This window comes from Hylaeus volcanicus, chromosome 7, assembly GCF_026283585.1.
Source record: "Hylaeus volcanicus isolate JK05 chromosome 7, UHH_iyHylVolc1.0_haploid, whole genome shotgun sequence".
Classification (NCBI taxonomy): domain Eukaryota; kingdom Metazoa; phylum Arthropoda; class Insecta; order Hymenoptera; family Colletidae; genus Hylaeus; species Hylaeus volcanicus.
In genome coordinates this window covers 4,828,481-4,839,959 of record NC_071982.1, presented here as the reverse complement: position 1 = coordinate 4,839,959, position 11,479 = coordinate 4,828,481, and the positions used below count along the sequence as shown (strand labels likewise).

General features: G+C 42.3%; 1 protein-coding gene across 3 annotated transcripts in view; it reads right to left on the bottom strand.

The window, feature by feature from the left end:
• The window catches only part of LOC128879408 (aryl hydrocarbon receptor nuclear translocator homolog), a 45,902-nt gene that overhangs the window by 15,502 nt on the left and 18,921 nt on the right, over positions 1 to 11,479 (bottom strand). For all 3 annotated transcript variants that reach the window (XM_054128510.1, XM_054128508.1, XM_054128507.1), the window contains one exon: positions 6,826 to 6,906. In XM_054128510.1, the coding sequence (XP_053984485.1) occupies positions 6,826 to 6,906 (81 nt within the window). The remainder of the gene's footprint in view (positions 1 to 6,825; positions 6,907 to 11,479) is intronic.

The window sequence follows — 11,479 nt, the reverse complement described above, 5'->3', positions numbered from 1 at the left end:
GAGGATTCCTCAGATTGAAGCTTTCTAGATTTAAAATCAATTTAGATTTAAGGCTTTCTAGATTTGAGAACTCCTTAGATTAAAGCTTTCTAGATTTCAGGACATTTTAGATTTAAGCTTTTCTAAATTTAAGGCTCTCCAGATTCGAGGACTCCTTAGATTAAAGCTTTCTAGATTTAAGGACATTTTAGATCTAAGGCTGCAGCGTTTAATTTCAACTTGTTGCCAACGTTTCGCAAACGTTGCAATCCGCATCTTCAGTTGCAGCTCCGACACTATTAATTTTTATTTTCCGTAGCCAAGACTGTCCTCATTTCTCATTTATTTTCTCTTCTCCAAATTTTCCCAGAGTCACCATAAAAATTCCTAAATTAGGGTACCGGAAGTCTAGCAAAGAATAACCTACTCTAGCATCTATATACCTTCGGTCGCATGAGGTTACAGGGGGTTAAAAGTGAACCACGATTCGTCGATGCATCCCGCCTATATTTATCTTCAATTACCCTTCCGAGATGACTCATACTTAAAGACACGTCTAGAGATCGACCGCGAATTACCCACACGTTTCATGCCAGAAAATCATAATACGTCTGCTTGTATACACGCAGCATTCCGCGGTTGTGAATTATTACGAAGAGGAAACTCGCGTATTTTCGTCTGGACTTCTACGTTTGGCGCCACGCGGCGCGGATGAAAGCGTTCACGGTCGTGCTTTGCGTGAAACTTAAAAACGTAGTTGTTTGCCCCACAACTAGCGCCACTGACGCGAAACGGGGAACTATGGTCGCTGCGCCTGCGTAGAAGAATTCTCCGAGAAACGGATATTTAAATAGAACATGTTATAAATATATAGGACGATACAACAAAATAAATATCATTTTAAAATTGTCTATTTGATAAAAATCTCTTTTCGGTACATCCCTTTCGGGGCTCGATCATTACAGCTGAACGTGATACGTGCTGAACATAGTCGATACGACTTATAGACTCCTCGCGGAACAATGAAATGAATTATGAATCGATCGAGGACCGTTTAATGCGATCGCATTCGTTATCGAATATATTCCGGCCCGTGCAACAGTGGACGTATGCTAACGAGCATCCCAGCGTCGAGTGATTTATGCCAAATCTTAATATTCCCGCATGGTAATACGGACAGATGTTTGCGCTACGAACTGGGCCACGATGATTTTTCCAGTGGAATTTCCGTTTCCGGGGTCGTGGAAACACAATCGCGTACTTAAAAGATACCTTGCAACTAGGGATAGCTAAACGGCGCTATTTATTATTATCAGTGCCCCTTAAAGATCTAAACTGATGTGGCACTTTGTACATTGCCATAAGGCCCCTTGGCAAGTGTTCAAAGTGCCGATACGTTAAGACGTCACTGTTTACAACGTTAAATATAATCGAAACCTCGATACGTGTGGATCTAAGGTCCTCAAACATGGCGGCGGTCGGAGTCGGTCATCTATCGGTATCGCAGGTAAGTCGTGTGCCTTCCTTTTGGCGGGAAAATAATAAAACGATGAACACAACTACGCGGCTCGTTACGTGTCGTCTAAATCATTTCCAAACGAAGACAATGTAATCATAGGTGAAGCAAGCGAGTGCTAGACGATAAATTCTCCCCGTGGTACGTTTACTACCGTGCTAGCGTAATAGGCGAAGTGCTATGTTCATCGTACGTGGTGCAACCTAACCGGTGATCCGGGAATCTTCGCTCTATATTGGCTCCAAAATTGTTGCTTGCCTGTATTATGTAGGGTAAGGTTAGGTATTAACTCCAATGCCTACTTTTTCGTTCATCCCACTAATCCTATTAAAACAAAGAGCAATCGTAACCTATTTTATAGGTTATGACCAAGATGGCCGCCGGGTAACCTTTTTCCCGACACTTTTTCTAATCTCAATGGCTACTTTTTCGTTCATCTTGTTACTCCTGCTACCAATGAGCAACAAGGCATCCAGCGATTTGAACTGTACGAATAAAGTAAGTATTTTTACAGATTACGACCAAAATGGCCCCTGCACAACCTCTTTTCCGCCTTTTCTTCTAACCTCAACTTCTACTTTTTCATCTACCTGTCCCACCTACCCTCCTCTCTAACATCAAAAACACACAGATCAGCAACAATGCCGCTCCGTGTCTCACTCTTCCGTCTCATAAAAAATACAACAAAAGATCGAAATTAGTTTTCAATGAAACCCGCAACTACCGGTCGTCGTAGCGGAAGAGACGGCCGAAATTACAATGTCCGCGCCATGTTTTCAAGAAAGGGGGGCGGCGGCGGGAGGACAAAAACAGTTCCATCTCGGGTAACCGCCGGCATGCGACGGTGACAGCGGGGGAAGAAGCGATTTCGCGGTTTATCGCGGCTGCTGGAGCGATTGCGCTGCCAAAAACGTCGGGGGGCCTGTATTAACGCGATCCTGGCGTGGCGAGGCAACGGAGAACGGGGAACGGGACGGGGGGCAGAAAAACGAGGAACGAGTTGAAGAAGCCGAGGGAGCGGACGGAGCTGGATAAGAGGGTTGCGCGCCTTGCGGCGGGAGGCAGTAATTGCGTTATTAACTTAAAAGTGAGGTTCCTGGGCGCTCGCGACATCGGGGCTGTTGCGGCTTGCCGACTTTTCCATGAAACCTGTACATACAGTGGGCGGTTTCGTTTGGAACGTACTAGGAATTATTGAAGCGCGGGATGTAGCTTTATTTCAGGGCTCGCTCGCAGATGAAACTAATTAAAATTCAATTATTATCAACGGTTGGGGGAGACGAAGGGGTTCGAGTTCGGTTCGGCTCAATTTAAAAGCAATTTAATTGGTAAATTGGAAGCAATGGATTGCACGATAATGATACTCTGTATTATGTTATATTATGCTGTAATTATTTCTAGAAAAATTCTGGGACATAAACGTTAGAACCTCAGTAATATTGGAATACCAAAGGAAGATGCACGGATTGATATAGCAAAAAGAATCTTAGAAAAATGGAACCAAGAGTGGTTGATGACTAAACATACTGATCTTCACGAGTCAAAAGAAAATATATTTTCAAGAAATCCTGCTACTTCTCTGCCAAGAAGAGAACAAATTCTGTAATTATTTCTAGAAAAATTCTGGGACATAAACGTTAGAACCTCAGTAATATTGGAATACCAAAGGAAGATGCACAGATTGATATAGCAAAAAGAATCTTAGAAAAATGGAACCAAGAGTGGTTGATGACTAAACATACTGATCTTCACGAGTCAAGAGAAAATATATTTTCAAGAAATCCTGCTACTTCTCTGCCAAGAAGAGAACAAATTCTAATAACCCGATTACGAATAGGTCGCACAAGACTAACACATGGCCACCTAATTACAAAAGAAAACCCCCCATACTGCACAAACTGTAGTACAAAAATCGCAGTTAAACATATAATAGAAGAATGTCCATCGCACGATAATATACGCGAAACAGGAAGCAAACCAAACACCTTGAAGAACAGTTTAAACGACAAGAGTTGCGCACTAAAAATTGTATTATATTTACAAAGGACAAGATTAGCAGAAGAAATATAGGCCACATATAGACAGGACACTACAATTAAATTATTAATTATTTTTTTATTATTAGATATTAGAAATTTGTTACCTAAGTATAAGTAATTATCTATGTAAATTATTTATGATTCATATATGTAATTTATAGAATGTAAAGAAAATGTAATCCACAGTGGTCGCTAATGGCATAAATGCTGATGCGACATTAAATAAATTAAATAATAATAATAATAAATATTAGAATATTAATAAGAGAAGAAAATAAAAAATTGGCCTTTGGAGGGATAGAAAAATACGAATACGCGACGTTCAAGGCACAAAGGTATTGCAGAGGTTTAATTCGTAAACTTGGCTTTGTTAAGAAGAGTCCTAATTAGACTACGTAACTCTGTCCATAAATAAGCGAATTGAAGAGTGCCAAGGCCAAGGTGCATGGAAATTCTAAATCAGGAAAATGGCGAGATAGTCACGTCCGTAACTCGAAACCCAGTCCGCCAGCAATTAAACATGCTGCCCGGAGAATTATGTTTGCGAAACATCGCGATAAGGAGTGCCATTGTTTCTGGTTTTGTGGAAGGAACGACGGCTCTGACACTTCATCGGAAACAATGGGAATAAATATCAAACGTCGAGCCTTTATCGGAGAGCATGCGCGGATTCTGTCAGAAAAATGTAACGACAGATTACATATCAATGTTGAACAACAATTGAAACTTACGAAATAAAGAAAACATTATCTTGATGATAAGGAATTGTGCGCGAAGCTCGCCGATATGATAAGGATACATTGTTCTTATTTTGAAGATGCGAGATTTGGACAAAATAACGAATACAGAATAAAAAGAATGGTTGATTTGAACGCGTGAATATTTTTAAAGGGTGTAGAGAAACATAAGAAAAATTGATAAAAATTGAGAATCGTATTTTTAGAAAGGTTCCCAGCATGACTTTTCATAGCAAACACCGTGTAATCGAAGTTTAAGTGTCTGGTATTAAGAGTAGACAAAAGACACGCTAATTATGCGTCATCCGTGTTCGACACACTTTCTCAGAAGTCTTCGGAGGCATAATGTCGATAAATGTCCGACTCATGCTCGATCTGCATTCAATTCTGAGGCTTGTGCACTCGTTGCAGTCTCATCTCAATTTTAATTCCTTGTGGAGATAGCACCATCTGGTGGAGATAGGTAGGTACTATACAAATGGGATTCCTATACAGTAGCCAAGATGGACGCCACCTAATCGTTTTCCCGCCTTTTTTTCCTAACCTCACATTCTAGTTTCTCGTTTATCCTACTACTTTGTGTTTCCCTTCCTTTTCGAATCTCTTATACAAATATCTTAATTCTTACCATTTTCCTGCTGTGGATTCTACATAACTTCTTCCTGCCCTTTTTTACCTAACCTTACATTCTAGCTATTGGTTATCCTACTATTTTGTGCGTTTCTTTCCTTTTTGAATTTCTCGTACAAATACCTTAATTTCTAATCATTTTCCTGTTCTGGATTCTACATAACGTCTTTCCCGCCTTTTTTCCTAACCTCACATTCTAGTTATTAGTTAGTAGTAATTAGTAGTAGATTATCCTATTATTTTGTGCGTTTCTTTCCATTTTGAATCTCTTGTACAAATACCTTAATTTCTTACCATTTCCCTGTTCTGGATTCTACATAACGTCTTTCCCGCCTTTTTTCCTAACCTCACATTCTAGTTATTAGTTAGTAGTAATTAGTAGTAGATTATCCAATTATTTTGTGCGTTTCTTTCCTTTTTGAATCTCTTGTACAAATACCTTAATTTCTTACCATTTTCCTGTTCTGGATTCTACATAACGTCTTTCCCGCCTTTTTTTCCTAACCTCATATTCTAGTTTCTCGTTTCTCCCACTACCTTACGCATTTCCTTCTGTTCCTGTTTCGTGTCTGAAACCTTCCTGTGCCTGCTACACGAATGTCTCAATTCCTTTTACTTTACCGCTCTAGATTCCACATAATCACTTTCTCGCCTTTTCCTCTAACCTCCCTTCCAAAAGTTACGGTACCTCATCTCCCAACAAATGCAATAGCACAATTTCCATCGAGCAGCTTAATCACCCGAGTCAAATGGTTACAAGAGTCGAACGCAATTTGTCTTAGACCTGACCCAGTTCCAACCCGAGCAAACGACACCATCCACCCACAATTTCCAACAAACGGTCCCCTCTCCCCTACGGTCGTTAGATCGCCCCGCGACAATACAAACCGTGCATTGTCTGGCATAATGCATGTCGCTCGTCGTATTTCATTTCGCGAATCCGCCGTGTCAACACGAGCATCAAGATACGATGTCTTCAGCGTAGACGGAGCCAAAGGACGCTGCGCGCGTATAAGTACCCTATGTTCCCACGCTGGAGCAGCCTGGAGGGCTTCCCATTCCGCTATCGACTCACATTGGCGGGTATCATGTAGGTATGTATGTATCTTCGTACCCGACCAGCCATGTACAGGGTGTACCGCTGGAACATATTGGGATCTCGGGGCTCCGTGAGACGAATTAACAATCGCCTTCGCCACTGGCTATCGGAAAAGTGACCGGTCGCCTTCGTGAACCGCGGAAAGAAGGATTCGGACAGAGGAGCGGGACTGATTTTCGGGACGAGATAGTGGCAAACGCCCCGTGAATGATTTTTCAATTGATCTAACGGTTGTGAACGTCAAGCGGGAATTCGTTTGTGGACATCGACTACCAATTTTTGTAAATCAATATTTGAAGATAGGCAGTCTTATATGGTTTTCGATGACGAATTAAATGCTGCAATGTAGAAAATTATTATAAATTTTGAAGGCATTTTTTTATGTATTTCCAAGGTATTTGGGTAACATGAGTTTCAAAAATCATTGAGATAAGGGCTATACTAGCGAACGTAGTCCTCTTCAGGGTAGGGTTTGAAGATGTTTGAGGACTATTCGTTTGCGTCAGATTTTTAAATATTGTATTACTTTTAACAATGGTTTTCCATATTGAAAATCACCCTAGCGAACGTAGTCCTCTTCGGGGTAGGGTTTGAAGATGTTTGAGGACTATTCATTTGCATCAGATCCTTAAATATTATTTTAACGACGATTTTCCAAACTGAATTATTTACAATATTATATTTTACTGATTACATCTAAAATATTGATATCATCTGATTCTTCGTCTCGGAATGAACGCATATTCTTTCCCGAAAAAAGGACACTTAACCCGTTCACTGACCTCCCACGTATATTGTCAGGGCAAGAGCATGCACGTTACTTACCTCGCAAATCTTTCTTTGTCCTGTACATTCTCGCCCTCCAGCCTTCTATATTTACACCCGCTAGGATCATCTTCGTCGGATCTGCAATGAAATTTTCATCTATTATCATTTTGCATAAAAATACCTTCTCGATTTCAAACATTATTAACGTAAAAATGATTCTGGACTGTTCAACAGAGTTGCACAAAACCCTGGACTATGAATTACTCGAAGTTGTCTCCTTCTTTAAAAAAATGTTTGAATTTTAAACTTCAGGTAAGTTTGTAAGTTCAGTAAAATTTGAACAGTGTTCAAACTATGCGAAGACAGAGATAATTCTTACCTTATGTTAGCTAATGTATTTCTAATCCCTCTTCTATCTTCTAATTTTATTTCTACACATTGCCTCCGTATAACTTAATAATGGACGTTCTCCATTCATTGCTAAATTATTTACAGTTTCAGCATACAATTCATACACTTGCAAACACACAGATACATACACGTACAAATTGCATACATAAATGAGCAATGGATTAAATTTTCATAAAAATAAACAATACCATAGCTCAAACATGTAAAAGAACGAAATGCAATTGTTCGGTCTCATTACATCAACAAATTGATTACAATTAAAAGCATTTTCTCGTCCGGCCTCCGTCAGCCTGACAACGGTCGCGATTGACTCATTCATCTGCCAGTAGCGATAGATATTCTACAAACGTTCCGAATAAATGTCGCGTAGCCGATACGCAAAGTGTAATCACTTCCGGATTACCAAACGCGACGGGGCAGCCTGTACAGAATTGGTCGTCGCCTATCCAACTTCCCCAAATCTGGAGCGACGTGTAACAGTAAGCGCGACAAAAGTCTCTCATGCAATATTCACGGGCGACGGTGCTCTATAACTCGAATCGATGCCATCGGGAGTCGAGGCTGCGTTCACACCTGTGTCGCAATTTTAACTAAGAAATTTGTTCCTAATAATTATCAACATGAAACTCGCTTTTTTCCAGCCAGCGACATCTAATATAATTGTTCCTGAGACAGCCCCGGCATTTAAGATTGCGGATAATATACGATTACAATCAATTATGAACTCATAATTACTTCATAATTATATCATAATTATTAGGACAACTTGATGGACAGTAAATGTCTCCAAATTTCGAACGAGTCAACGAAAGTAATTTCAGTCTTCTAAATATTAGGTTGTCCCAAAAGTTTCTTTCGCTTTATTAATAAGTAATACATGCACAATATTTTATGTTTCATGTTAAATTACTGAATTGTGCACGATTCATTTTACTCCATTACTGTTACAACATAAATATCTATGAAATTAGATTGTCTATTTATATAAACACGACTACATAAAATAATTGAGTGCAACTCGCCAAACAAACTTTCGGGACAACCTAATAGAAGATTAGATCATTCGGTTTCGTAGGTCCCAAAAATCTGTCAAGTATGCCAACTCTCTAAATTCCTAAGTCCCAACGAGAAAGTCATCGCCGGTCATCGAGTCCGCACTCCCCTCCATCATCCTCACCGTCACAACTCAATTTCCATCGGGACCGAAAGTTCCTGCGGCGTAGAAAACGAAGCAAAAAAAAAAAAGGAAGAAGAAATGGGCCCGAGAGAGAAAGGGAGACCTCCGATGCGGAAAGAGGACCGCCGTAAATCCGTCATTGGCGTCTCGTTACCGGGATTCGCCGTGTTCTCTCCGCCAGGCGAACGTATTAAGCACGATAGAAAATTATGCTCTCGTTGGGGGCCCGACGGTGCACATAGAAATCCGGCCGATCGTCAGTCTATTACCCCGCGCCAGCGAACGAGTGAGCGCGCTCGCGGGTGATGTACGCCTCTGACCCTGAGCGAAAAAGTAAGGCCCCCTTTCATCCCGTGCCCCCCTTCCTCGCCGTGTCTTTTTCCCTTTCTTTGCTCTGGTGAACGCCACAGAGAGCTACAGCCAGCATCTGACCCCCACCACAGACCTCCGTGGGCCCCCATGGGTCCCATGGGCCTCAGAGGACGAGGTGGGGGTGGTGTAGGGCCCGCAGCGAGTGTATCCGGGTACACCGAGAAGGCCCCGTATCCCTTCTCCCCCCTCCACCATCGCTCTGCGCCCCTTTTTCTTTTCTCCTTTTTGCTGCCAGGGCCCGAGTAGACTCCGAGCGAAACGAAGAGGAAGAGGAGAGAGTACGAGGCCCGGAGACTTATGGAGTACATAATGATGCGACCCGCGGTATTATGTCGACTTAACGGATACGTATATGCATGCTCGGCGAGCAGAAAACGCGGGGTCCCAGTCCTGGGCCCGCTTTGGGCCATCGTACGTCGACAGTTTTGGGGCCGAGGCGAGGAGCGGACTCGTGAAGCTTCTCGGACTCTCGAGATCTTCCTATATCGACTGTCTAAGCACTTTTTGCGAATTTTGGAAATCTTGGGACTTATCGAACCCGTAGCTTTGAGACACTTGGGCCTTGTAGCCTCGAGACTCTCGAAATCTTCCTATATTGACTGTCTAAGCACTTTCTGCGAATTTTGGAAATCTTGGGACTTATCGAACCCGAGGCTTTGGGACACTTGGGCCTTGTAGCCTCGGGACTCTCGAAATCTTCCTATATTGACTGTCCAAGCACTTTCTGCGAATTTTGGAAATCTTGGGACTTATCGAACCCGAGGCTTTGGGACTCTTGGGTCTTGTAACCTCGAGACTCTCGAGATCTTCCTATATTGACTGTCTAAGCACTTTTTGGGAACTTTGGAACTCTTGGGACTTATCGAACCCGTAGCTTTGGGACACTTGGGCCTTGTAGCCTCGAGACTCTCGAAATCTTCCTATATTGACTGTCTAAGCACTTTCTGCGAACTTTGGAACTCTTGGGACTTATCGAACCCGAGGCTTTGGGACACTTGGGCCTTCGAGACACTTTAGTCCCTTCAAACCGGTAAGGTCTTTAATAGACTAGGATCTCTTGGGCCTTTGAGAGCATTGGAGCTCTTCTATACTATTAAAAATTCTAAAACTCAGAGTCTCTGGCAACATTGTGAATCTAATTATGAACAATACAAATTTCCAAGTAACTCATGTGCAGATTTTGACGGCAGATTGCGAGGCTCCGGGTTTCTCGCGAACATTCGATAATTTGTGGCCACAAAAGCCGTGGGAACTGAGCCTCGATACCGATTTTTATCTCGTTTATCCGAACGCTAAATCATCGCGGCAGCGACGCCAGGTCTCGGCGTTAGAAACAACGAGTTATGGCGTCGCGCGATCGCAGCCTCGCAGCTTCGGTTCATTTCTATTTACGGTGACGTTAAACGATGATCGATCTCCGGCCAGCAAAGAACGAAGCGAGGAAATCTAATTGCGTATCAAATTGCGTTGTTTAGTCGCGACATGAAATTGTATGTAAATGAGCGCTTCTTCGTGACTGGATTGCTTTCCTATGGATTTCATTTTTGTTTACGATCGCCGCGGGGGGGGGGGGGGGGGCAAGGCGCTTGGCACACAATCATTTCGTTCGAAACGCGCATTTCGCTCGATATAATCGATATTGTATATCCGTAGCAAACATTGTCACCGACGATACAGTCTATTATTGATCCGAAATTATTTCATGTAGCGATGAATCTAATTTGAATGATTGTTTATAGAAGATAAATATAGAAGATCCTTAGCTTCAAACTAGACCAAACGTTAGCAAACTATAAAATAAGATACCTCTGATAGCAAATCTAGAAAACAGCCATACGTTATCGACAAATGCAAATCGTACGACTGATCTAAATTACATAAAGGACCCTTCAGACTGCGTCAAACACGAACAAACCATGAAACGGTATAATGTAAAATGCAAGAGGACTCATCCAACATCTCCGCGCATAATTCACGCTATCCCTTTCGTAAGTCAGCCAGGATAGATGACGAACAAACAATCGTCATCTTCAATTCGAACGTTTAAGCTTCGTAACGAGCTCGCCAACGCACAAGCGCGATCACGCGGAGTAACGCAGCACAAAAGAACAACAAACAGCATCGTTAATCCGGCAACAGCACGTTCCCCGTTCCGGCCATCATCTCGCGCATAAGGATTCGCAATAATGTCTTGATAACCCTTCCTTAGGAGCGCATCGTTCGCCAGTTTTCTTCCATTACCATCCCCATTAATGAGATGCGGCGTTACATGCGCTGTAATCAATCTTAACACGCCGCGAATAGCAATCGCTGCGCGGCTGGATACTTTGCGCCTGGCAGTCGACAATTTCGTCCAGGATCGGTCGCTGAATTATTCACTCTTGGATCTAAGCGATCTGAGGTTTGCCACGTCGATTAGTCGGATCGAAATTAACATCTCCCCGTTCGGTCGATAAACGACCTGGTCCTGGTTGATAATTATCAAGAGCACTTTAGTGGACTCGTTGGACTCTGGGAGCTGGTTTGATTTTTGTAATCGTTTCTCGAGTAGAGTCGGAGTAACCTCTGAGACCAGTTGGGGTTTTGGACACTGACTTTTCTTTGAAGATTGGTACCTTTGAGACTGGGACTGATATTTAAGGTCAGTTGGAGTTTTGGACTCTATGAATCGGTACCTTCGACTAATTGGGACTAATATTTGAGAAGAGCTGGGGTTTTAGACTCTAAAGATTGGTACCTCGACTAATTGGG